This window comes from Durotheca rogersii (assembly GCF_024521655.1).
Source record: "Durotheca rogersii strain YMJ 92031201 chromosome Unknown GGS23scaffold_5, whole genome shotgun sequence".
In the NCBI taxonomy this organism is placed as follows: Eukaryota; Fungi; Ascomycota; class Sordariomycetes; order Xylariales; family Xylariaceae; genus Durotheca; species Durotheca rogersii.
The window spans coordinates 729,133-753,226 of record NW_026251236.1 but is presented as its reverse complement, the minus strand read 5'-3'; the positions used below and the strand labels follow the sequence as shown (position 1 = coordinate 753,226).

Below are 24,094 nucleotides of genomic sequence, written 5' to 3'. Positions count from 1 at the left end.
CGATACGGTAACAAAATCTAGTAAGGGTTACCTTAGCTAGTTATTCTTTCAGAGGGGCTAAAAGAATTACAGCAAGGGTCGCGGTACCGACGTTATTACCTTCCCTTCTTATAATTTCAGGATGGTTTTTATGACTACGTAGGAACTAATATCCAGACGGATATGATAATATCCAGACGGATATAATGTCTATATATTCCATAGGTACCTACCTACCTACCTACCTACCTACCTACCTACCTACCTACCTACCTACCTACCTACCTAGACCTACCTACCTAGACCTGTTGTCTTCATTTTTTTTTTACAAACACCATGATCTACTACCCATCTTCAAACCTATCTTCGAACCTATCTACGAACCTATCTTCAAACCTATCTGCGAACCTATCTACGAACCTATCTGCGAACCTATCTTTGAACCTATCTACGAACCTATCTACGAACCTATCTGCGAACCTATGGGAGCTAGTTCGGGCGCGTGGAATCTATCTATCTATCTACGAACCTGTGGGAGCTAGTTCAGGCGTATGGAATCTATCTATCTTCAAACCTATGGGAGCTAGTTAGCGCGCGTGGAATCTATAGGAGCTAGTTCGCGTGTATGAAATCTATCTATCTATCTTCGAACCTATCTTTGAACCTATCTTCAAACCTATGGGAGCTAGTTCGCGCACGTAGAATCTATCTATCTGCTACCTATCTTCGAACCTATGGAAGCTAGTTTGCGCGTGGAATCTATTTATCTTCGAACCTATAGGAGCCAGTTGGCGCGCGTGAAATCTATGGGAGCTAGTTCGCGTGTATGGAATCTATCTATCTATCTTCGAACCTATCTTCGAACCTATCTTCGAACCTGTGGGAGCTAGTTCGCGCGTGGAATCTATCTATCTATCTTCAAACCTATCTTGAACCTGTGAGAGCTAGTTCGCGTGTAGAATCTATTTATCTTCGAACCTATCTGCGAACCTATAGGAGCCAGTTCGCGTACGTGGAATCTATCTATCTATCTTCGAACCTATCTTCGAACCTATGGAAGAGGTAGGTAGGTAGGTAGATAGGTAGGAGGTTAGGAGATAGGTAACAGACGTAAAAGATACAAAGGTACAAAGGTACGTACTTAGTAACCTAGACGTAACCGGGTAATCCTATAGAATATACCTTTTTTTAAAATAAAGACATTATGTCTAGATAGTAACTATGTCGGGAAATGGTAATAATATTAGCCTAGAGTTTAACTTACTCTTATTACGAGGCAGACACTATGTCCAGTCATAGAAAGGGTTGCTAACATAGTGTCAATAGACCCCCCCCTCCCTATATGGTAGGTAGGTATATTAGATACCTCAACGTATGTGTGTATGTGTGTGCTCTTCTATGAACAATCTCTGCAACTGAAACTGAACCGTCGCCCTTCTAACGCGCAACTCTGAAACATGTCGTTGCAAGAACACCATCATTCGAAATCATCACATCGCCGTCCAGATATGCGTGAGCACCACAAGGCCCATCGCGAGGAGGAGAGGAAGGTCGAGCTCATCGATCTTGACGAGCACCAGTCGCGCCGACGCAGAGTCAAGCTCAGCGTGACCAAGACATCGCGGCTCGGCGATGTAGCAGCGTCTCTGAAGAAAAAGTTCCCGAGCGGAGAGCAGCAGATCTCGGATGGAGCCGAGATCAAAATTTGCCACGGTGGCGCCTATCTGGATGGACACGACATCCCTGAGGGGGCCTCGCTTCTGCACTACCGAGTACTACCACCAGGTGATGACGGCAGCCTGCGGGCAGTTTGCGGTGCCACCATCAGGCTCCGCAAGACGCAGCTGGAGACGATTTCGCGCGAGGCCAGGGCGGGGAAGACGGTGGGTAGCATACGTAGTACCGTCGCAGCCCTGCTGCAGGCCTCGAGCGCAAAGGACAAGCAGCCCGCGCCCGACGCAAACCAGATTGTCGTCCAGGCGGCTGGCGGCCTGGCACCCAAGTTGCTCTACGGGAGCAATTGGGAGGCGCGCACAGTGCAGACGTCGCTCTGCCGTTACCTGAAGCTCGACGTGCAGCCCAAGTACCTCGTCCTGCGCGGATTTAACGAGACATATCTCTGGCACAGCCCGCAGCTCGACTGGCACGGCCACGTTGACCTCCACGCGCTCAGGACCTGGCTGAGGCGAGAGGTGCTGGCCCTGGCCCGTTCCTCGAGGCCGCACCGGCACAGCGTCGACAGCCACGATATCAGATTGATCTTCCGCGGCAGGGTGGTCAATATGTTCTCCCGCATCCGCCCGGGCCACACCGTCGAGTTTGAGATCCCCCGCGCCGCCGAAGCGCTATTCCTCCGCGCCGAGGCGCCGCTCGTCCCCCTCACGGAGACGTGCAGCGTGTGCGGCGACGGGAAGCGGGTCTCCGAGATGCCAAACCGCCGCCGCATCACCGCGGCCTGCGCCCACGACGCGACCATGTGCAAGGACTGCGTCAGCCAGTGGATCGGGTCAAGCATGGACACCCAGAGCTGGGATCAGCTGAAGTGTCCCGAGTGCCCGCAGCTCCTCCAGTTCGAGAACGTGCGCGCGCTCGCCGCTCAGCCAGTGTTCGAGAGGTACGACGTCCTAGCCGTGAAGGCGGTCCTGGCGAGAACCCCAGACTTTATGTGGTGCCCCCGGGGGGATTGCCGGTCCGGCCAGATCTACCCGAATGGATGCTCGCAGGCGAAATGCTCCGGCTGCGGGCACCTGAACTGCGTCCGGCACCACGTCCCCTGGCACGAGGGCGAGACGTGCGAGGAGTACGACCGCCGCGTCGAGGTGCACAAGAAGAACAACGAGGCCTCGGAGAAGCACGTCAAGGAGATGTCGAAGCCCTGCCCGGGATGTAGCAGGAACGTCCACAAGTACACCGGATGCGACCATATAACTTGTGAGCTGCCGCTATATATTACCCTTCCCCCCCTTCCCCCCCCAGCCACGTTAACAAGAACCCTGAAAGGTGTCTGCCGCCAGGAATGGTGCTGGCTATGCTTCGGGGTGTACCACCAAGCCGTGCGCGGGGTGTGCGACCACAAGCCAGGATGCCAATACGCGGAAAACCGGCCGATCAATGGAGGCCACCACGAGGGCCCCCTGATCTTCACAACCCGGCCGGTGATGGGCTTCCAGCTAGAAAACCGGCCGATCAATGGAGGCCACCCACAGCCAACCGCCCCTCCCGCTGCTCCACAGGTAGTAAGGGGGGGAGGGAGAGCGGGCCAAGTTGGGAATCCCCCGGCTCCGGCTGCGCCTCCTCCTCCAGAGGTGCGACCTGCGCCCGCGGCGCCGCGTCACGAGGGCCCCCTGATCTTCACAACCCGGCCGGTGATGGGCTTCCAGCTAGAAAACCGGCCGATCAATGGAGGCCACCTACAGCCAACCGCCCCTCCCGCTGCTCCACAGGTAGTAAGGGAGGGAGGGAGAGCGGGCCAAGTTGGGAATCCCCCGGCTCCGGCTGCGCCTCCTCCTCCAGAGGTGCGACCTGCGCCCGCGGCGCCAGCGAACGAGAACGTAGCCGAGCGCCTCGAGAGGCACCGGGCGGCGCGGAACCACGGCAACCACGTAACGTCGGCGCCGCGTCACGGGGGCCCCCTGATCTTCACAACCCGGCCGGTGATGGGCTTCCAGCTAGAAAACCGGCCGATCAATGGAGGCCACCACGAGGGCCCCCTGATCTTCACAACCCGGCCGGTGATGGGCTTCCAGCTAGAAAACCGGCCGATCAATGGAGGCCACCACGAGGGCCCCCTGATCTTCACAACCCGGCCGGTGATGGGCTTCCAGCTAGAAAACTCCAGCTAGAAAACCTGGTGCATCGCGTGCGGTCCGCCAGGAGAAGGAGGGGGCCGATTGGGTTATGGGCAGGATAAAGAGGGGGCCGATTGGGTTATGGGCAGGATAAAGAGGGGGATTTAGGCTGGTAGGCGTTTTTTTAAAATAGGTAGACTATGTAGGGTAGGGTGGTAGTAATAACGATGGTGCCAGTCTTCATGTCAGTCTTCATGCCTGCGTCCCGAGACGCGGCGCGAGACTGCGGCCAGCCGTGCACGGCATCCCGCCCTAGCGCGTGCGGACCTACCAACACGGACAGCCAGAGAGAGAGAGAGAGGGAGAGCTTGCTGGCTGGCCGGGTTCCTCGACAGCACCCGCGGCTCCGGGCGCGAATTCGCGCGTCTGCTGTGTCGGGGACGCCTCGGCAGAACGGAGCCGCACGCGCGATGGGCTGCTGCCAGCTGCTCCGGCTACCTACAGCGTATGGGTGGTGAAGGGATCGAGGGATCCACGAATGGGCGTGGATGAAGGTGGGTGGTGGATGCGCGCCGGGGGTTGTTTTTGAGAACCTTTGTAGGTAGGTAATGTGTACGCAGGTTCTGCGTAAGGTGGGTGTGTGGATATACGCATAGGTACCTATATGTTTACGTGTATGGGCGCCTATGTATCTACATAACATCATATATACCTATATATACGAGTCATACCTATAATCTCAACCCACTCGCGCTCCCGTTAGTAACAAACAACCTACCAACTACCAACCAACCCGGCATGGGGGAGGGAAGGGCTCCAGTCCAATCCAGGTATATGCCCATATCGTTTTCCGCCTTTCACCGACGGCCTGCGTCCGATGTCGTTGCCGAACGGGGCGAAGAGCCTTATCGATTATTTATAGGTATGCGCCCTAGATAGGTGCTTATCGGTGTCGGTAGGTACGGGTAAATGGTGACATCCTGTCTCACTGTTGCGAGCTTGTTCGGAGTTTTTATTTACCTATACCTACCTACCTACCTACACCGACTACCTCCCTCCGTGCAAGAAACACCAGGTAACATCTACTTCTCGCTCTCTCTAGCCGGAACGAGAAAACGAACCAAGTAGCAGGTGGTAGTAGGTAGGGCCGGGTCTCGATTTTTTAAAGAAGTCCGCCCCTCTCCCACCTCCCTCCTCTTCACCTGCTCTATCCGCACCGAATAATACCTACCTTCTAATTAATCTTCTTTTTTATTCTCTAATCGGATTCTTCTTCTTCTTCTTCTTCTCTCGAGGCTAGCTAGCTGCCAGCTAGCTCGCTCGCCGCCATGGACGAGACGCAACCGCTGCTGCCGGATCCCGACCTGGCGTGCGACGAGGCGCAGGACGAGGCGGCCGGCAAGGACTTCGTCGACTTCGACCCCGCGGGCGACGCCGAGAACCCCATGGACTGGCCCGAGGCCTACAAGTGGGGCATCGTCGGCCTGCTCGCCCTCATGGCCTTTACCGTGTACGTCCCGCCCCGCGTTGCCAGTCCCCCCCCGGCCGTTCCGGAGGAGGACGGGCTCGGACTCCGTCGCTAACGCGCGCGCCCCGCTGCTCCAGCACCTTCACCTGCATCTCGGTCGTCCCCGTGGCGACGCGGATCGTGGACGACCTCGACGGCGGCCACGCGAGCCGGTCGGCCAGCGTCCTGCTGGTCACCATCTGGGAGCTGGGCGAGGCGGCCGGGCCGCTGCTGATCGCGCCGCTGTCCGAGATGTTCGGCCGGTACCCGGTGATGAACGCGGCGAACCTGCTCTTCATCGCGGCGGTGGTGCTCGCGGCGCTGTCTCGCAGCGCCGCCGCCTTCATCGGCGCCCGCGCCCTGACCGGGCTCGCCGTCGCGTCCAACGTCCTCAACCCGGCCATCGTCGGCGACATGTTCCCGTCCGAGCAGCGCGGCACCGCCATGAGCTGGATCCAGCTCGCGCCGCTCATCGGCGGCGCCGTCGGCCCCGCCATCAGCGGCGCCATCGCCGAGACCCTCGGCTGGCGCAACGTCCTCTGGATGAGCGCCACCCTCGCCATCACCTGCGAGGCCGTCTTCCTCACCTGCTTCCGCGAGACGTACAAGGTCGCCATCCTCCGCCGGCGCGCGGCCCGGCTCCGCCGCGAGACCGGCGACCCCGCGCTGCGCACCGTGTTCGACGTCGAAGGCGTCTCGCGGTCCCAGAAGCTGTGGGAGGCCATCACGCGCCCCTTCTCCGTGCTCGCAGGGTCGGGCGTCCTCCAGTCGCTCTCCGTCTTCGGCGCCGTCTCGTTCGCCTACTTCTACATCATGGCCACGACGCTACCCGACATCCTCGAGACGCTCTACGGCCTGTCGGCGGCGGCAGCGGGGTCGGCGCTCATCAGCTTCAGTGGGTTACTACTTTCTCAACCCCCCTACCTATGGAACGCAGAGGGGGAAATTATGCTAACCTTCTCTTCTCTTTCTCTCCCTGTCTCCTAGGCATCGGCTCCTTGGTCAGTGTCGCCATCTGTAACCGCGCTCTCGACGGGATCTACGTGAGAATGCGCGACGCCAATAAAGGGGTCGGCCAGCCGGAGTACCGGCTGCCTCTGCTGGTGTTCGGGGGGTTTGCGCTCCCTCTCGTCGCGTCGCTGTACGGGTGGACGGCGCGAGCGCACCTGCCCGTGCCGCTGCTCATCTTCACGGTGGGCGTGATGGGGGCGACGATGCTGCTCTCGTTTCTCCCGCTGACGGCGTACGTGGTGGACGCGTTCGGGCTGTACGCGGCGTCGGCCATGACGGTGGTGATCGTCACGCGGTGCCTGGCGGGCACGTTTATCCCGCTCGCGTCCGAGCGGCTCGTCGACAGGTTCGGGTACGGCGTAGGGCTGAGCCTTATCGGCTGCTTCAGCCTCTTGTTCGCGCCCATCCCGGCGCTGGTCCTGCGGTACGGCCCGAAGTGGCGCCAGAGATCCCGGTATACGAGGGAGGCAGAGGCTTCCTAGGCGACCCTAGCAGTCTACCCAAGAAGAAGGAAGAGGAGAAGGAGGGAAAATGGGAAAAGGCAAAAAAGAGTACAGAGAAAAGAAGGGGGAAGGGGGAGGAAAAGAAAGGAAGGGCAGCAGTTTTGCACTTTCTTATTAGTATATAAAGCATTACTGTACATAAATATATAGGTAGGCATGTTGTGAGGGCACTCAATGCCTTTATTCAACATAGAAGGTATAATAGAGGTAATGGTACTTGACATAGGCACCTCCCATCTTGTGATATATGTGCATAGAGAAGTACCTAACCTAACTGAAACAAGGCCTCATGCCTCCTCTCCTGTATTGGTGAAGTAGAGGGCGCTTACGGTATATGCATCCGTACGCATTTGTGCATAAGCACATGCAAGCATACAGCAGGTTGTGCCCTTTCTATCACCCTTAACAATTAGTTGCGAGTAGGGAAGTTTGCAGCGAGCTGGAGGGGTCGAGTAGCAACAAGCTGTGTTGTGTGTTATACGCAGATATATTTTATCATATCGGTAGGTAGGTATTGTATCTATGTGTGAGAGACGTGGAGTGAAGAGAGAGAGGGGAAGAGATGCAGGGGAGTGGGAGTATACGTGTCTACGTATGAGGGAGGATAAAGGCGGGACACACAGTGAGTTACCTACTTGTTACCGAGGTAAGTAAGCTGTGACCCAGGTACGTTACCTACCCTCCTCTTCCCGTTGCAACCAAAAGAGGCACCTCACATGAGCCACAGAACCAGTCCTCAACCGCCCTTCTCTGCTTCGCACAGCATCCAGGAAGCAAGGCTGTCCCCCCTCTCCTTCAAACCCCGTTCGCTTCTTCCTCCTCTTCCTCATTTCCTTCCCCTTCCCCTTCTTATTCTCCTCTCCCTTCTTATTTTTTCGTTTGTTCTCTTCCCCTAAGGCAGGTGTATTTGCGCCCTTCTCCTCCGTTGGCTAGGTAGTCACCTACCGGATTGCCTCTCGCCCCTGGCCTGGCCTGGGCCTCTCGCCATCATCGTGCCTTGCAAACACACAAACACCGACCGCTTACCACTTACTTATAAGCCCGGCAACGCTCTCTTTTGTAAACCCATCCAGCGACGCTCTTACCTACCTAGCTCCTATTCCCCCTCCAGAGCACACAGCCTTGTGGCAAAGCACTCGCTGTCTGTCCATCTACCTAAGCGCGCGATCTTTCCCACCATCACCGCCACCACCAACCAACCAACCAACCGCCATGGGAGGCAACGCCTTCGCCAGAGGCGCCAACCCGCTGCACACGCCGCGCATGCCGCCGGCCGTGTACGAGCACGTCCTGCGCGCCTGCCACGCCGCGCTGCGCAAGCTCTTCGACGTCGTCGGGACGCCGGTCCCGGGGCCCGGCAAGGAGGACCACGGGGACATCGACATCTTCGTGGCGGGCGCGAAGCCGGGCACCTCCGCACCCGCCTCCGTCCGCGCCTCCGCCCCGGCGGCTGCGGCGCCGGACGCCTCCCTCGAAGTAGCCGCGCGACGCCTCGGCGCCGTGCGCACCTTCAAGCAGCAGCCGGGGCTGCTCATCTGCGCGGTGCCGTGGCCGGACGACGTGCGCTCCGGCGGCGCCGCGGAGGGCGCTCGCTCGGAACCCAGCGACGCGGGGGCGGCAGCGGCGGCAGCGGCGGCTCCTCGGTTCGTCCAGGTGGACCTGCACCAGTGCGGCTCGGCGGAGGAGGCGCAGCGGATGCTGTTCCGGCAGGCGCACGGGGACCTGTGGAACATCCTGGGCAGCGTGGTCCGGCCGGTGGGGCTGACCATCGGCCAGGACGGGCTGTCGGTGCGGATCCCCGAGATCGAGCCGCGCGGCAAGCGGCGCGCGCGCGTGCTGCTGACCGACGCGCCCGCCGACATCCTCGCCTTCCTCGGCCTCGACCCCGCCGCCGCCCCCTGGGACGCCCCGTTCGCCTCCGTCGACGCCCTCTTCGCCTACGCCGCCACCTGCCGCTTCTTCTGGGTCTGGCCCGCCCCGGACGCCACCGCCGCCGACCCCCCGGACAAGGAGGACGACGACGACGGCGCCGCCGAGCCCGATCCCGATCCCGCTGCCGCTGCCGCCGACGCCAAGCTCACGAGCAGCGAGCGCCGCCGCGTGCACAACCGCCCCATCTTCCGCCGCTGGTACGAGGACTTCATCCCGGCGTGCCGGGCCGCGGGCCGGTTCACCACGCCGCGGGCGGGGGACCGCGCGTCGGTCTGCGCCGAGGCGCTGGCGCGCTTCCCGGCGGCGCGGGCGCCGTACGAGGCGCGGCTGCTGGAGTGGCGGCGCGAGGAGCAGCGCCTCTCGCTCGCGCGCGACGTGATCAAGTCGGCGATCCCCGCCGCTGCCGACGACGCCGACGCCGATGCCCCCAAGCTCGCGGACCCGATGTGGCGCCGCCGTACCGCCGCCGCCCTGCGCAAGATCGTCGTGCTCGACGACTACGCGCTCGGCGTGCGCCCCGCCGAGACGCTGCGCCGCCCCGCCGACGGCCTGTACGACGAGGACGCCGTCCGCCGCTTCGTCCGGGACAACTGGCGCCGCGTCGGCGCCGCCGCGTGCCGGGCCGATCGCGAGCGCTTCGAGCAGAAGAAGAAGGAAAAGGAAAAGGAAAGAGGAGAGTAAGGATACGACGCACACGGCCCCTCCCGGCGGGCAAGATGCTTCTTGTACTGGGGTAGACGGAGAAGAAGTGTCAGGGAACTGATAAGGGTCCAGGGAGGGCGGTTCCTCCTCTTGATCCCTCCACCCCCCCCCCTCCCCCCCAAGAAATATTTTCGTTAACGTCAGGAGTAGTAGGCTTAGCTCACGGTTCAAGCGGGGTTTGTTGGATGGGGGTTGGCATTATTGATACCCACGATATTCTCTATGCGGTTTCTAGCGGGACAACCCACGCAGGATTGGTAGATAGATAATAATTACGGTAAACACCTAAAGTTCGCGCTGCCTCTCCTCGCAGCCCGGCCGCCCACGCAGGCAGAATATCCCCAGTGAACGCCTGTACGCGTACCGGAACAATCTGTGCCGATACCTTCAGTCTGACGACCACACGGAGGCCACCCGCCACCCCTGATACCCGTAACCGCAACCCCGATGCATACCAAATCTTTGATCACTGGAGATAAGACGCGGCTGGCATTTCTCCTCACAGCTTAAAGTCGGCGTTCGTCTTCTCCCACCCGAGCGGCGTCGGCTCCCGCGCAGCCACGCGCTCCGCCAGCTGCGTCTTGAGGTTCTTGTGGCGGTCGGTGCAGAGCTCGTACGTGGTCGCCAGGTTGAACAGCGTCGTGTGCGACAGCTGGCCCGCGTCGACCAAACTCTCTAGGCACTCCCTCGCCTAGTGACGATTCCGGTTTCATCGTTAGTTCTTCTCCTTTCTCTTATCCCGCCTCCCCGACGTAAGACTACCAAGTGGATGTGTCGCCAGTGAACAGAATGAAAATAACAATAAGCGGCGCTTACCTGACCCATGTTGCCCGTGTAGAGCAGGCAGACAGCCGTATTCACACCGACCATCTCGTCGTGCACGCCGTCCTTCTCCATCGCGTCCTTCAACGCTCTCCACTTGTCCAGCGCGGTGCCGTACTCGCCATCCGCCATGTCTGCTAGCGCGTCGACGATACTCTCGCTCGTTTCTCCTCCTTTCCCCTCCGCCACCGCCTGCCTCGCGGCCTCGACGTCGCCGAGATGCAGCCACAGCAGGGCGCGGCTCATCGCTAGCCTCGCGTCGCTGCCTTCCCCACCGCCGTTGCCCCCTAAGGTAGCGAGATGCTCCACCGCCCCGGCCAGGTCGTCCATCTCGATCAGCGCGCCGGCAACCCGGACACCCAGGTCGGCGAGCCTCCACCTCCAGAGGGCAGCCGTGGCGTGGCGATCCTTCTCCTTACTAGCGGCGGCGCGTGCGATGTGCGCGCGAGCGTCTCGCGCGAGGTCGTAGTAGCTCATGACGGCGCGGCGCGGGTCGCCGAAGCCGATGGCCTGGAGGCGCACGCCGAGGATGCGCAGCTCCCAGGGAACGAGGTGGGCGCCGGTCAAGGGGTCGAGGTAGAAGGCGGAGTTGAGGTCCTCGAGAGCCTTAGACTCGTGGGCAGCGAGAGGCGCGGCGTCGATGAGGCACAGGCAAGCAAGACGCACATACAGCAGCTCGAGTACGGTGGCGTGATCGGTCGGGTCGGCCGTGGGGCTCGTCAAGGCCTGAGCAGCAGCAATGGCGGCCGCCCGGAAGTGGCCGCCGCGCAAGAGCTCGGGAATGGGGGTGTCGGGCGTGGGCTGTGCTAGCCCCGGGAGGCCGCTGCGGAAGGGGGCCGGCACCGTCAGCGGCGACAGCTGGTGGAAGATCTCGGGCCGCATCAGGAACGAGAAGTCTCTAGACGTGAGGGGGGCGCCGCGGGTGGACAGGGCTGGAGACCTCGGCGCGGGGGCGGGCGAGGACAGCCGGCCGAGAGGCGTGCTCGCCCGCGAGCTCGGCTGGGGATGGATGGCGCCGAAGCGGGCCGCCTGCGAAGGGGTAGGCGAGGGTACAGGAGTTCTGCGATGCGCCATGGTGAGCGAGTAGGCCGACGAATAGTTAGGTATATACGCGCTAGCACGTCGGCGTGCCCGATTTAGGCACGCCGAGAGAGAGGAGGGGACAGAGTGGGGGAAGAGGTGGTGACAGGTACAAGTGACAGACATGTATGGGCAAGGTGAAGCTTAGCTTACTCGTCGGCGTCGAGCGGACCCTTGGTGGACGACCTAGGCCTCGAAGCTACAGCTCGCAACCGTAATATGTCAGCGAGCGACATCTTCTCATTTTCGTGTCCTCTTCGCCCTCTTCTTCCTCGTTCGGTCTAGGTATTCCCGCTTTGACAGCCAAGCGAGGACGACGTCGTAGGCGAGAGAGAGGGGGGGGACAGGATGGCTGAAGACAGGCAGGGGAAATGGTGGAGGAGAGAAGGACAGCAGCAACCGAGCAAATACCACCCATACGCCAAACGAGGGAAGGGAAGTCGCCATCACTCGCTCTCTATCGCCCCCTATCGCCCCTTCCGCTTCCATCCCGTCCCGCGATTCGGGGGTTGCAACTGCAGGCCGCGGTGCATTCCGATCGGGGAGGTGCATCTCGATGGTGTAGATACCTTGGGTATGTACCTACCCCAGGCAACCTGACCCTGGCAGATAGATGCCCGCCCAACATCGAGAGAAAAAAAAAAGAACAGGAAATCAAATTACCTAAATCCCGAAAAAAAAAAGAAGATACCTAGTAGGTAATAAAAAAGGGCAAGGAAATCACTCACTCCTCACCCCCGACCCCGTCCTCCCGTGTCCTTTCGATACGCTCCTCTGCACCGACTGGTCCATGGCTGATGGTGTAGGGACTATGCCGTCTCGACGAGATCAGGTCTACGTCAGGATAGGTAGCTGCGATGGAACCATGTGCAATTTGCTGGGCCGGGTAAATGTCGGCAGTTGGTGCGCAGTTGAGGTGAGGTACCTACCTACCTACCTACCTGTTTACTGCATACTATTCCTCCTAACCCATTGTGTGCTATGCACATAACAGGAACTCAGCTGCTCTAGGAAGTCTTACCAGCCAAGCAGTGGGCGAGAAAGGGGATAAGGTAGGTGGTAAGTGGATGAAGGAGTTAGTGAGATCACCATGGACGATTAAAATCGGTCATTAAAGGATTAGGCCACACCTTACACAGGAATACAGCGAATATACCTAACATGTATACTACCTACCTAGGTACCTAGGCTGAAGAGGTGCCTTAGGTAGTTACCAGTAGGTGTCTTGCTCCTAAGTATAGGTAGACACTCAAGGCACCACCTAATTGCGAGCCACAGTAGAAACCCCTAGAGATTACACACATGTTTGTCGTGGCAGACGAGCCAAGATTCGCCTACCAAGATTCGCATATCGGCGGTGGTCTAGGACATTGCTAGAATTATCCGATTCACTACTCGCCTTCTCTTGGACATTCTCCTCCTCGATGGCGGTGGTATTCTGCTTTGGGGGGCAGCCTTCTGCCCTTTGGCTGCAGCCCCTCTCTTAGCAGCACCCCCCTCATGAATAATACGATCCGACATAATACCTTGCCAAACATATCTGGCATACGCTTCGGCGCTGAGCTGCTCGTAGAGGAAGTCGAGTCGGTAGGTGGCCGGAGGCACGTAGATCGGTCCTCCAAAGCACCGACAGTGCTTGCGTACGTCCGTCGGCCGTCCCAGGCAGGCGTTCGAGACCTTGTCTAGGCAAGCCTTTACTATCTCGACATGCTCCGGAGGCAGTATGGGACGCAACGGCTCCAACTCGCTCTCCGGGTTATAGTCGTAGGCGAATTCTTGGTCGGGCCCATTCCACTGCGTTTCGGAATCGTCGAACCAGGCTCTCCCGAATTGATGGAACCTCTCAGACAAGTACTCGGCAGCCCCCTTGTTCTTACTTTGGCAGCCTTCATTCTTCTCTTGGTGCTCACCCCGGGCCAGCTCCTGGCGCGCGCGACTCTCGTGCTCCACGACCTCACGGTCAGCCAGTTCTCTGAACAACCTTACCAGCCCAATCTTTAAATCCATCTTGTCGAATTTGTGGATGGTTTCCCGGGAGATTCGCTCCAAAAAGGCACTTGCAACTGCGAGGTTGGTCTCTACATCCATCTTGATCTGGCTGAGGAGCCTGTCAATCTCTTTGAGTAGGGGGGCCGTGTTGAAGGGCGGGTTAGGACGGTTTATCCCTACAGATGGTAGCATGAGTTTTCGTACGTATTGCTATCTGGGGGGATAATACAGCTTTGCTGGCTTACATCTGCGTTGGCACTTGCGGGAGTGACGCCGATTAATCTCGTACTTCTTCTTGGCCCTCTGCGGACTGCTAGCGTGATTATTCTGTGGGTTGCCGGGTTTGTGCTTCTCTCGGATTTCTCGCTGAGTCTCCTCTAGGTGCGCGGGCTCGTTCTTCTCTTCGGATTCTGGTCCAGTCTTCTCTGGGTTGTCGGGTTTGCGCTTCCCCCGGGTTTCTGGCTGGGTCTCCTCTGGGGTTACGGGCTCATTCTTCTCTTTGGATCTTGGTCCAGCCTTCTCTGGGTTGCTTGGTTCGTTCTTCTCTGGGCCTCTTGGCCGAATCTCCTCCGGTTTGGCGAGGCCGTTTTCCTCCGGGCTGCTCGGCCCGCCCTTCTCCGATTCGCTCGGCTTGACTGCCTCCTCCTTTCCGTTGCCCGGGCCGTTCTTCTTGCCTTTGCGTTTCCGGCCCTTGCTCTTCTTCTTTGCGTTGGATGGCCCAGCCATCCTGGGATCTACGGCGAGCACGCGGACCTAGACCTGTAGTTGGACCGGGAAGAGCCAGCTGGGGACGGACCCGAGGGTGTGTGTCGACTCTGGGGAAGTCCAAAGTAGGGGGTAGGGGATAGCGGGCTAGGAGCTCCGAGTTGCCGATGGACGGAACAGCTTATCGCAATACTACCGGCTTGTGGAGAATCGATATCCCTCGTAGACGACACGGCTCGGACAGCAGCAACTGTCTACCCGCCGTCAACCCACAGGTGCGGTTGCTACGGGAGGATGGCGGCAGCAGTTTGCGAGATGCGTGAAGAGGCCAGTCGGCTGCGGGTAGATGATGGTAGGCGGGCAATCGAGGACAGACCTGTAAACCGGGGGACCTGGGGAGGGAAGAAAGCAGAGGTATTGAAGGGGTTGCCAGGTTACCAGCTCGACGTAGGCATTAAATAGCGAGAGGCAGGTACGTACAGACAGCAGACCGCGTCCTCCTGGCAGTCACCACTTTGCTTACCTGCATTACCTACGTCGCTGCCGCCCGCAAACAGGGCCAACCCTCCTCTCCTTGTACCTGGACTCGGTGTATTCGGTGGACAGCCGGCTGCAGCCAGCACGTTGCTAGATTCCCAGGTAGCTGTACAAGGCCCCCCAGTGCTGCCGACCTCATTTGGCATCCACTGATCAATCAAGAGGAAGCTGCTCTCAGTCCTCGAGCTATCAACCCTCCTGCCCTCCTCAACACGGTGGTCTTTTTTCTGGCCGGCGAGCGCCGTGCCGGCTTAAGTGCAAACTCCATACCTATCTAACAATCATGAAAAGTGCATGCTCCTGATTCTGAGCTGCGTCGATTAGGTCAGGTACCCAAACAATCTCTCCATATCCCACAATGACGTAGGTATCTGCATTTGTCTTGTTACCATTGACCCCTTTGAATGCGCACCCTTACGTCTTCGCTTTCACTCTATTGCCCGGTTCTCGCCATAGTTACGTCTTTACTACCTGAGTATCTCCTCCTGTGCGAAGATAGAGGGGAGTTGATACATAGTGACACAGTAACACCTCAGGCACCTACCTATACCACCCCTATCGTACCTACCTCTATACTGGCGCCTTATCCAACGTAGGTACCTTAGGAGGTGGTCTACCTGGAAACCATCAATACGCATACACACAACGCTGCCTCTCCCGCTCTATTCATAGCCGAATCCTCTCCTCATCTAGACAAGACACTGAGAAATTCTCGTCCCTTGGATACCTATCCAGCCGTTCCCCCATCCTGAAGATTGGTAACTGCGAGAAGCGGAGGCTCGTACCGACGTGGGCGAAGTGACAAGCATTCCCCGCAATTTCATGTTCTCAGTCTGGGAATGATCTATGTACCTAAGTACTTACCCGCATACGGATGTGCCTGCATTACCTAGGTACATCATCATATCGTCTATGCATTCTGTTATCGGTGCCTTGCATTTAGCCTACACGTGAACCTCCCGACGAGGCAGCGTTTCAGGGCCGTTCCATCCCCGGACAGGCCCATAAAGTACATATATGTACATCTCGGGATTTATCAATGTAACTGTATGCACATACTGTATGGTAGGTACCTATACGCGCGATGGATCCTGGGGGTACCCCCACGGAAGCCGAGCCCAGTTTTTTTTTTCTCACCCTCTTTCGCATATCGAGAGCAAGAATCCATTCAAACCCGACCCCTCCTCCGCCGAGCAACACCCGCTAACCAGCGCGAACCTCGATGGCGACAGCCGCACACAACTCGTACTAGCTACGGAAGCTCTAGACCGAGACCGCGAAGCTCTCTACCCTCCCGCGCCCACCGCGACGATTGCTACTTGCCAAGGCCGCCGCGGCAGCGAAATCGAGCCACGGCACACCCGTAGCACAGCTCAGCCTCCCCCATCCCCGGCCGCCGGGGAGCATGCCGACCGGCTCGCTGTAGCTGCTCCTTCTGCCCGCCCCATCACGTACCCGACCGCATCCCCTCGTTCCCCGGCGCCGGCCACCCGCGCGTAGCAGCAGCCCAGCATGTTCGCCGTGCGGGCGGTGCGCAGCCTCGCCGCGCGGCTCGCGCCTCGGGCGCTGCACCCGTCGCCCCGGGGTCCCCTAGCCGCTCAGGCCCCCCCGCGTCTCCCGCTGCCATCCCGGCCGCTGCACACCGCGGCGCCGCGTCTCGCGCGGGCCGGCGGCGGCGGCGGCGGCGGCTCCTCGAAGCGGCGGAAGCGCAAGAAGGGCGAGGGCCCGGACCCGCGGATCGTGAACCTGAAGTCGTCGATGCCGCGGGCGGTGCCGGCGCCGCTGCGGTTCGCGCGCAACCGCGCGCTGCGCCACTGGACCATCCACCGCGCCTGGCAGCTGTTCCAGCGCAACGAGCGCGTGCGCCAGGAGTACGAGCTGCAGCGGTGCGTATCTTTCTTTCTTTCTTGCTGTTCTCCTTTCCCCCCTTCTCTCCCCCGCCTCCCCTTTTCTCCATACCGCGCTGGCGCGCGCTAACGCGCGCGCGGGGGACACAGTCTGCACCAGTCGATGCGCCGGGCGTGCGAGGAGCTGCGGACGACGAGCGGGCCCGGGACCCGCAACGAGGGCCACCTGTTCCAGCTGGCCATGGACAAGGCTGGCGTGTACAGCCTCTCCAGCGTGCCGATCGAGTACGCGCGGCCCCAGACCGAGACCCCCGCCCGCCAGCCGTGGAACCACGAGTGGAAGCGGTAGGCCGGAGGAGAGGAGAGGAAAAGGAGTAGGAAGAGCGCCGAAAGTCTCTGCCCGCCAGGCGAGGGTGTATATAGTATAGGACCGCCTCCCCGCGCCGACGCCGCGAGGGCCCGAAGGGGTTGGCGCCGGGGTCGGACGTGTATTACTATCGCTACTATTATTGCTACGGCCTGAGCGGGTTCCGCATGAATACTACGCGTTTCGTCTCGCGCGCCCTCGGCGTCTACTGTGTTTTATATGTAGCTGTGGCGCCTCGCGGCGTCGGGAAAGGGAGGGTCGGGTGTGCTTGGGTTGCTGGGATATCCCGATCTGCACATGGCGAGGAGGTAGGTAGTAAGTAGCTAGGCAAGCGTAGTAAGCCGATGCTTCAAATTCACCCAAAGAACATGTGCACACATCCATATACGTAGGTTCTCCTCGCATAGGGGCTTGTAGACCGCGCTTGGGCCTAGACCCAGGTCGGAGATGGTCAAACCAGGGGAGGTGGAGAGGATGGTGAAGATCAGGAGTAGGACAGAAGCCGGAGACCTGAGGAAGTGGGGGCGAGGATCGCCGTATAGACAGACCAGGATCGCGGACAACGAAACGCGTCCGACTGTTTGCTGTTTGACGCTTCGGGGCGGGCCATAAAATAAACAGCAGGGCTTCTCTCTTGGGTCTCTCTCCGTCTGTATACGGCGGAATAGGCGAATTAATGGAACGAACCAAACGATGGGTCTGTCTATATATATAACATATGTCAATCAGTAAACTAGTTACGGCAATTTGTCTTGGGCCTGCCTGCTTCGAGCGTTAACCTCCCACATTTCTCTGGGCAACTCATTACCATCCCCCCTGCCCCCCCCCCCCCCCACTCCTGACGGAGGAAAATGGCAAGAAATGAAAAACAAGATCATAGGGCGGTTGACTTGCTGGTGAGGTTATAGATGAAGGAAGGGTCGAAGGGGGGGATGGCTGTCTCGCTCGCGCTAACATAGTAGATTTCGTTCGTTCCGTCTTGCTTCGCTCAGTCTTGTTCCCAACTCGACTCGATCGCACTGAATACAGGGGGGACGATGGATGGACAGGTGGTTAAGTTATTATATAGATGTACAAATAAATGAATAGACGGGCGGATAGGCGTAGCCTCGTTTTCTTCGGGGATTGATCCGGTAGGCAAGCTAGATTGGCGGTTGAGCGAGAGTTGACATGTCAGTCGTCGAGCAGCAAAGTTAGGTCTCGATAACCCCGTGCCCAGTGAGTGAGTGGGCGGATGACGTGTACGCAAGTTGGTGGTAGATGAAAAGGATGGCGATTGCCGGCCGTGGTACGCTGAAATAGTCGGAAAGACAAAGCTGGCCCGTGCTGGCACGATGTCGCCGTCTCGATGGTATTGGTTTTCCCACCCCTAGGTTGTCCCCCTCCCTATTGCTTCTTTCTCGAACGAACGCTGGCCGGTCCAGCGCCCTCCTTTTCCTGTGCTTCTTCCACGACTTCTTCCTCCACTCCGTTTTGGGTCCGGTTCTCAATCTCGTCTCGTCGTCTGCACCCTCATCCCCGTCCTTCATCTCCGTTCACGGGCCATTCTCACCCTCGACAGACGAGGAAACGAAGAAAAGAACACCGGTAGAATCCGGTCAATCCGCTAGAACTCCCCTATGCATACACGTCCGTTTTATTGTTCGTTCCCCGAGGAGGTCGTCTCGCTCCAATTTTTTCGTTTATCGATGTCCGCTCTCTCCGCTTGCTCGTGCGTCCGATCGTCAGCCTGCTCGTCCACTGCTCTTCGTCACTCCGGCCTTGCTTCGGCGGACGACTCGCGCCTGCCATTCATAATATCACACAGCAGCCGCCGCCCTCCCCCTTTTCGAAGGTGAGCAGGGCCGCGCGGGTGGCGGCCTCGAACACGTCGTCAACGCCCTCGCCGCTGAGACTCGAGCATTCGAGGTATTTGCGTGCTCCGACCTCCTGGGCGGCGGCTTCGCCCTGCCGTTCCGTCACGAATTTGAGGCTCTTCTTGCGCATCTCCTCAATCGCTACGGGGTCATCTCGAAGATCCTTCTTCAATCCCACTAGGATGATCGGGACGCCTGGGCATCGCTCCGTCGCTTCTTCTACCCACTGTGCACCCAGCTCACGGTCAGTTCCGGAACTTATCTCTCGATAAAAGTAGGGGGGGCGGTGGGGGTGACAGCCGACCTTGTGCTTTACATTGTCAAGAGAATCGGGCGATTCGATGGAAAACCCTATCAAAAGAACATGCGCTTTTGAGTATGCCAACGGCCGCAGCCGCTCGTAGTCCTCCTGTCCCGCCGTATCCCATAGCGCCAATTGTACCGACTTGCCGTCTACTCTGCAGTCTGTCACATAGTTCTCGAATACGGTGGGGATCTAGAGGGTGGCATCGGCGGTTGCATTGTTAGTTCGGCACGAAGGATTCGCTCGGCGAGCGAAAGGGGGGAAGATGGTGACCGGGTTAGCTTACGTAGTGCTATAAACAACCAGGTTAGTATGCGCGTACGGCGGGTGTAACATGAAACCAGAGAGAGGAAGGGGGGGGAGAGAAAAGGCAGACGTACGGTTGGGAAGTATCCTAGGGTGAAGACGCTCAGTAAAGAGGTCTTTCCACAAGCTCCATCGCCAATGATGACTAGTTTCCTGCCAGGGGAGATTAGCAACGTGCGTGCGGCGATGTGGATGCGAGACGGTGGCGGGCAGGCGACACGGAGGTGGACGGGTTGTGGAGGACAGTGGTGGTAACTGGCGAGATGCGAGGGTGTATGGCGAAAGCGGCGAGATCTCGGGCAGACGAAGAATGGTGGTTGTGGTTGCGAGATGGTGCCGTCGCGGCTGCGGGAGGCGTGAGGCAGAAGTAGTAGGGCTGATAATAGCGATCACGGTCACGAGCTCACCAAAAAGGGGGTGGGCAGGATGACGTCGCGGTGGAGGGCGAGAGAGGGTGTGGGTGGCGATGGTTCGAGACACAGCCGAGGGAGGGATCGACGGTTGAATTGGACGTACCTCCTAATAACATTCTGCGGATTCGAGCTCGCCATTGCTCGGGAGGAAAAGGTGCGAATCCCCAAAAATAAGGTTGTGTCGTCTTCTTGTCGCCGCCTCGTCCTGCTGCTTCTGGAGGGAAATTAGAGTCTTAGGCTGAGCTGCGCGCGCGTCGACCAGGGAATGCTGCGGACTATCTAGAGGTCGATGATGGGTTCCCCCCCTTTTTTCTTCTTTTTCTTCTTTTTCTTTAATTCGACAGCCGGCTCGAGGAGGAGAGGGGGGGATGAGGATCAGCTCGCGGAAGTGGGTTTTCTGGGGGCGGGTGCGCAATCGTCGATGCGGTAGGCCGAAGCAGGTTCGGTGATCGAAAAAAAAAACGTGGATGCGAGGGTGGGGGGAGAGAGATAGAGAGAGAGGGAGGGAGAAGTCGAGGTAGGAGTAGGATAGAGAAGAGGGAGCAGAAGGTGAAGGTAAAGAAGGAGGAGGAGGAGGAGGAGATAAAAGATAGGGATGGTGAGAAGCTACGGGAGACAGAGAGAGGGAGAAAGCCTGGAAATGGGATCGGACTCGGCGCGTCGGGCCAGCACCAAGCCCAGCACCGAGCTACGCCGTCTTCGAGATTTCCCTGTCGACTTGTCCCGCGGCGGTCCTGTTGACTCGTCTCTGCTCCGCCCTCTGGGTCTCCTATATTCTGTTTTATTTTATCTTCAACTTTTTATTTTATTCGGACGGTTTCCCTCCTTTTTGGGTTGTCGCCGCTGATCCGGTCCGATGGGAATGGGATGGGATGAAGGAGGATGGGGTATGTGTAAGGAAAGCACGGTAAGCCAGCAAGGCGAGGTGTTGTAAGTTGCAAGGGCAAGTCGAAAGCAAGTAATTGTAGCAACGGTAGAGCTAGAAAAAAATTGTCGAATACGAGCGGCCAGCGCAAAGAAGAGAGAGAGCCTACCCAGCCGGGTTTCGCGGTAGAATTTAAGGCCTCCGTTAGAAAGGATTCCCTCAGTTTTAGTCCGTGACTCCGTGTTGACACGACCCCTGCAAACTGGCGAGTCCAGCTTCACCAGCGCGGCCATGCGATTGGCCCGGTTGGGTCCAGAGCAGGCCAGAAGAAGTGTCTGGCTCTGGCTCTGGTTGCCCCCCCTAGAGACGATAGAGAGCTGTGACAAGCAATGAGCTCCTTATTTTCATCAGCTGCCGGCGCTGTCAGAGAGACCCGACCTACGCCGGCGCACAGGGAGGGTGGGTTGCTTTCGCTCATCGCTTGTTGCGTGCCAACTGTGGAAAACGGACTCGAGTTGCCTCTGTTTCGCTATCCTGCCTTCACCACATAGGTACATATGTACCTACCGGGCACCCGGGTGGTAGGTGAGTTAGGTTAGGTACCTAATCTCCTAACACACTTTACCTGCCTCAGGTACCTTAGGCACCTTGGGTACCTCTGGTTATAGTTATACCATATACCTTAGGTACACCTATTACGTTAGGTACCTGCCTATCTACCTTAGATACATACCTACCTCATACATACACACATATGCACACAGAACTCCGAATCGTGTCCGCAGGGCCCCTCTATCTGACAAACCAAGAAGAGGGAAAAAGGCACAGGCAAAAAAACTGACAGACCACGACGACAAAAGCAACTAAAATAAAACACCTGCGATGTGAGGACGCAGAGACAGGCCGCAGCCGTGGCCCCAGCCTCAGTTAGTAGATAGGTAGGTCCGCAGGTAGAATCCATCCCTCCCCATAAGCTGCCTGCTACGTTGCAGGTGCCAACTTCATTACGCTAGAGGCGGGCGGGAAGGCTGTGCCCATGGGGTCGGGTTTGCGATTCACGACGGCGCTCGCTCTGGGGATCGCCGACAACCCCTCCGCCCACTCCATTGGTCCAACCGGGGCTTACGATGGGCTGATGATCCAGGTAGGCAATATGTATCGTCTCTGAGAGAGCGAAGCGCGTCCCTAGGTCAGCCGGCAGACGAGTGAGTTGGCGGTCGGATGGCAGGTCGTAGGTGGCTTATATATGTGTGTGTGTGCATGGTCGGTTGGTCTGCGGTGGGAATACATGCTGCTGCTGGCATGCTGCTGGCGCGACCGGTGCAAGACTGGATGTCGTTATGAGGCCAACCAGGTTGAACCATACTGCTTACCCGTCGACGATGAATGTGGACCCCGGCGATAGGTGGTTGAGCCAGGTGATGTCGGAATTTGCCCGCTCCTAAGGGTAGCGGGTTTCCTCGCCCACGTCCTGTCTTAGTGGCTGTCGGATAGCCTATTCGGCCATCTGACGATGCCGTCGAAGAGCTTTCTCCCGAGAAGCCAGGCCACCCATAGCTCGCCAGCGGGTAAGAGCTGACCGCTCTCCCCTCCTGGCCTCCTGGGGCCTTGACACGCTTGGCAAATTAAGATCGCCCAGCAGCGGGTAGGGCTAAGGACGAAAGTTGGCTGGTGCGTGTCTCTGGTTATAAACTGGCTCTAGGCTCCGATGGCAACCGCGGGAGCGAGCAAGCAGCATGGTTCGCGACGGCGTCATACCGCACTACTATTACCTGTTATACAAACTGCCTACCTTTAGTATGGCGGATACGTGGATGCCTGCCATGTATACGTGCATACCTACCTACTTGAGGAGTGAATCGTGGAGAGATACCCAACAGCGGATTCGAAAGTCCCCAACATGATTTGGCCCGGACCGGCCGACGGCACCAGCACTTCTCGATGTCGCAGTTCCAACCAGCGAGATCTGATATGTATCTCCTATTGCGGTACAGGGATCGAGATGCAGCGCCGCCCCCTCGGAGTTGCCCGTGTCGGCGTTGGCTTTCCGGGCGAGGATTACCTACCTAAGGTAGGTGTGTATCGAACGGAGGTGATGTACACCTACCTCACCATCACATCCCTAGGTAAAGCAGGTAGAGGCTGGTATGTTACATATCCGCGTATCCTCGTCGTGGAACTCCATCCTGATGAAATGAATGGCTTCCCTAGGTAGTTAAGCGGATAGGACGTTCCATGTCGCGATCCACTGCCAGACCCAGGAGGAAGAAACCAGACAGGTCTTGCGTGGAGAAATGATGAAACCATTCCCTGTGTCCTGAGGCGCTAGGATGCGACGGCTTCTGCCCTTCGCAGGCTGCTGCTTTCGTCGACAGGCGTGACGACGAACTAACTGGACATACCTACCTACGACCGGGGATGTCAGGAGAAGCAACCTCGCCACATAGCAGCCGCGCAGCCACAGCATCCACGCCCTAGATAGGCATCTCTCTCCTTGTCACTGCAGACGTCTATACATTAGGCAGAGTTGACGCCCGTAGCAAGGCGGCCCGGTCCAGGGGGTGGCATCGCCGAGAAACGCATAGGTACATACAGAGGGTGGGTTTTCGAGGATCTAATCTAATCGATGGTGGGCAAGGAGGGATCGATCGGCTTGAAACGGGCATCATCACGAATATCACGTACATCACGTACGCACCAAGCCCCCTTTCTTCTATGGAAACTGGGCTTGGGAGCTGGCGAGACAACCAAGCCTACGAGATGGCGCGCTTGCTTGTGTATGGGTTTACGGATGTGGTTTTGGGTGTTGCCAGCTGTATTGTGTTGTAAGAGAATCTCGAATGCCAGAACCAAGCGAGTGAGTGAGTGGAATGGGGGTTATATACAATGTGATTTATGAGCAGTACGAGGGCCACAGGTAATATTATACTTGGGTATCTGCCTAGGTACTTGACCTCCATGGTCCTTTTACTCAGTACCTACCTCCTAACCTATGGTCGTCGCGTTAGGCACATAGCTGCATGGATGGCTACTAGCTGCGGCACCTGTAGAGAGGCTGTAGCGCCCACAGCCTACCTGTACGTGTAGTTTGGAATGTATGTGAAGGATGGAATAGGGTGGAGAGGTGCATGTATGGAACTTGAGGTGCTAGGAATGTCGGCTGGTTGGTTTGGGCCATCAAGGTTGCAATCATTATCTACCCCAGGAGGATGCGCCGTACGAACCTGTTCAGCTCCTCCAACCAGATGTTGGTTTGATTGTTACACGCTGCCCAGATATTATATGCTTACAATATTATATGCTTACAATATATTCACCCGTATTCCATAGTAGGTATTAATGTTACGTACCTGGCACTGAGATACCTACCCAGGTATCTGTCTATTGTTGCTCATGAACAGAGAGATGAGCAGTCTAAATAGGTAGTGCTCCATTGAGGCATATTCACACAGGTACTGCATTTCTCAATCCCTACATGCCTCATCGGGGCGTTGATATCTACTCATAACTAACTTCCTTAGGTCGGTAAGTAGTTGTTGATAATCGGTAGACAGATACACAGCCAGTCATGTGACGCTTGC

At 58.1% G+C, this 24,094-nt stretch overlaps 7 protein-coding genes across 7 annotated transcripts; 4 read left to right on the top strand and 3 right to left on the bottom strand.

The window, feature by feature from the left end:
- Positions 1-1,202: 1,202 nt before the first annotated feature.
- Positions 1,203-4,428, top strand: GGS23DRAFT_557844 (uncharacterized protein). The gene is made up of 3 exons (XM_051515730.1): positions 1,203-2,910; positions 2,980-3,356; positions 3,801-4,428. Exons 1-3 carry the CDS (start codon positions 1,437-1,439, stop codon positions 3,819-3,821), a joined length of 1,872 nt encoding a protein of 623 aa, XP_051373844.1. The 5' UTR covers positions 1,203-1,436; the 3' UTR covers positions 3,822-4,428.
- A 50-nt stretch (positions 4,429-4,478) lies between these two features.
- Positions 4,479-7,019, top strand: GGS23DRAFT_557842 (MFS general substrate transporter). The gene is made up of 3 exons (XM_051515729.1): positions 4,479-5,277; positions 5,373-6,169; positions 6,262-7,019. The coding sequence occupies exons 1-3, from the start codon at positions 5,096-5,098 to the stop codon at positions 6,765-6,767; spliced, it is 1,485 nt and encodes a 494-aa protein (XP_051373843.1). The 5' UTR covers positions 4,479-5,095; the 3' UTR covers positions 6,768-7,019.
- A 981-nt stretch (positions 7,020-8,000) lies between these two features.
- GGS23DRAFT_603784 (uncharacterized protein) lies at positions 8,001-9,401 on the top strand (the record flags this gene model as incomplete). The annotated part of the gene is made up of 1 exon (XM_051519515.1): positions 8,001-9,401. The coding sequence occupies one exon, from the start codon at positions 8,001-8,003 to the stop codon at positions 9,399-9,401; it is 1,401 nt and encodes a 466-aa protein (XP_051373842.1).
- A 288-nt stretch (positions 9,402-9,689) lies between these two features.
- GGS23DRAFT_410900 (uncharacterized protein) lies at positions 9,690-12,148 on the bottom strand. The gene is made up of 4 exons (XM_051513669.1): positions 12,053-12,148; positions 11,478-11,523; positions 10,239-11,304; positions 9,690-10,113 (listed from the first exon to the last, which is right to left on the bottom strand). Exons 1-4 carry the CDS (start codon positions 12,114-12,116, stop codon positions 9,922-9,924), a joined length of 1,368 nt encoding a protein of 455 aa, XP_051373841.1. The 5' UTR covers positions 12,117-12,148; the 3' UTR covers positions 9,690-9,921.
- Positions 12,149-12,416: 268 nt separating this feature from the next.
- On the bottom strand, positions 12,417-14,602 carry GGS23DRAFT_557827 (uncharacterized protein). Its single transcript, XM_051515728.1, has 3 exons — positions 13,559-14,602; positions 12,606-13,489; positions 12,417-12,540 (listed from the first exon to the last, which is right to left on the bottom strand). The coding sequence occupies exons 1-2, from the start codon at positions 14,037-14,039 to the stop codon at positions 12,687-12,689; spliced, it is 1,284 nt and encodes a 427-aa protein (XP_051373840.1). The 5' UTR covers positions 14,040-14,602; the 3' UTR covers positions 12,417-12,540; positions 12,606-12,686.
- Positions 14,603-16,167: 1,565 nt separating this feature from the next.
- Positions 16,168-17,136, top strand: GGS23DRAFT_557821 (uncharacterized protein). The gene is made up of 2 exons (XM_051515727.1): positions 16,168-16,441; positions 16,553-17,136. Exons 1-2 carry the CDS (start codon positions 16,314-16,316, stop codon positions 16,749-16,751), a joined length of 327 nt encoding a protein of 108 aa, XP_051373839.1. The 5' UTR covers positions 16,168-16,313; the 3' UTR covers positions 16,752-17,136.
- Positions 17,137-18,429: 1,293 nt separating this feature from the next.
- On the bottom strand, positions 18,430-20,113 carry GGS23DRAFT_410822 (Rho2 GTPase). The gene is made up of 5 exons (XM_051513668.1): positions 19,752-20,113; positions 19,310-19,388; positions 19,216-19,221; positions 18,930-19,121; positions 18,430-18,851 (listed from the first exon to the last, which is right to left on the bottom strand). Exons 1-5 carry the CDS (start codon positions 19,784-19,786, stop codon positions 18,561-18,563), a joined length of 603 nt encoding a protein of 200 aa, XP_051373838.1. The 5' UTR covers positions 19,787-20,113; the 3' UTR covers positions 18,430-18,560.
- Between the last annotated feature and the right edge of the window lie 3,981 nt (positions 20,114-24,094).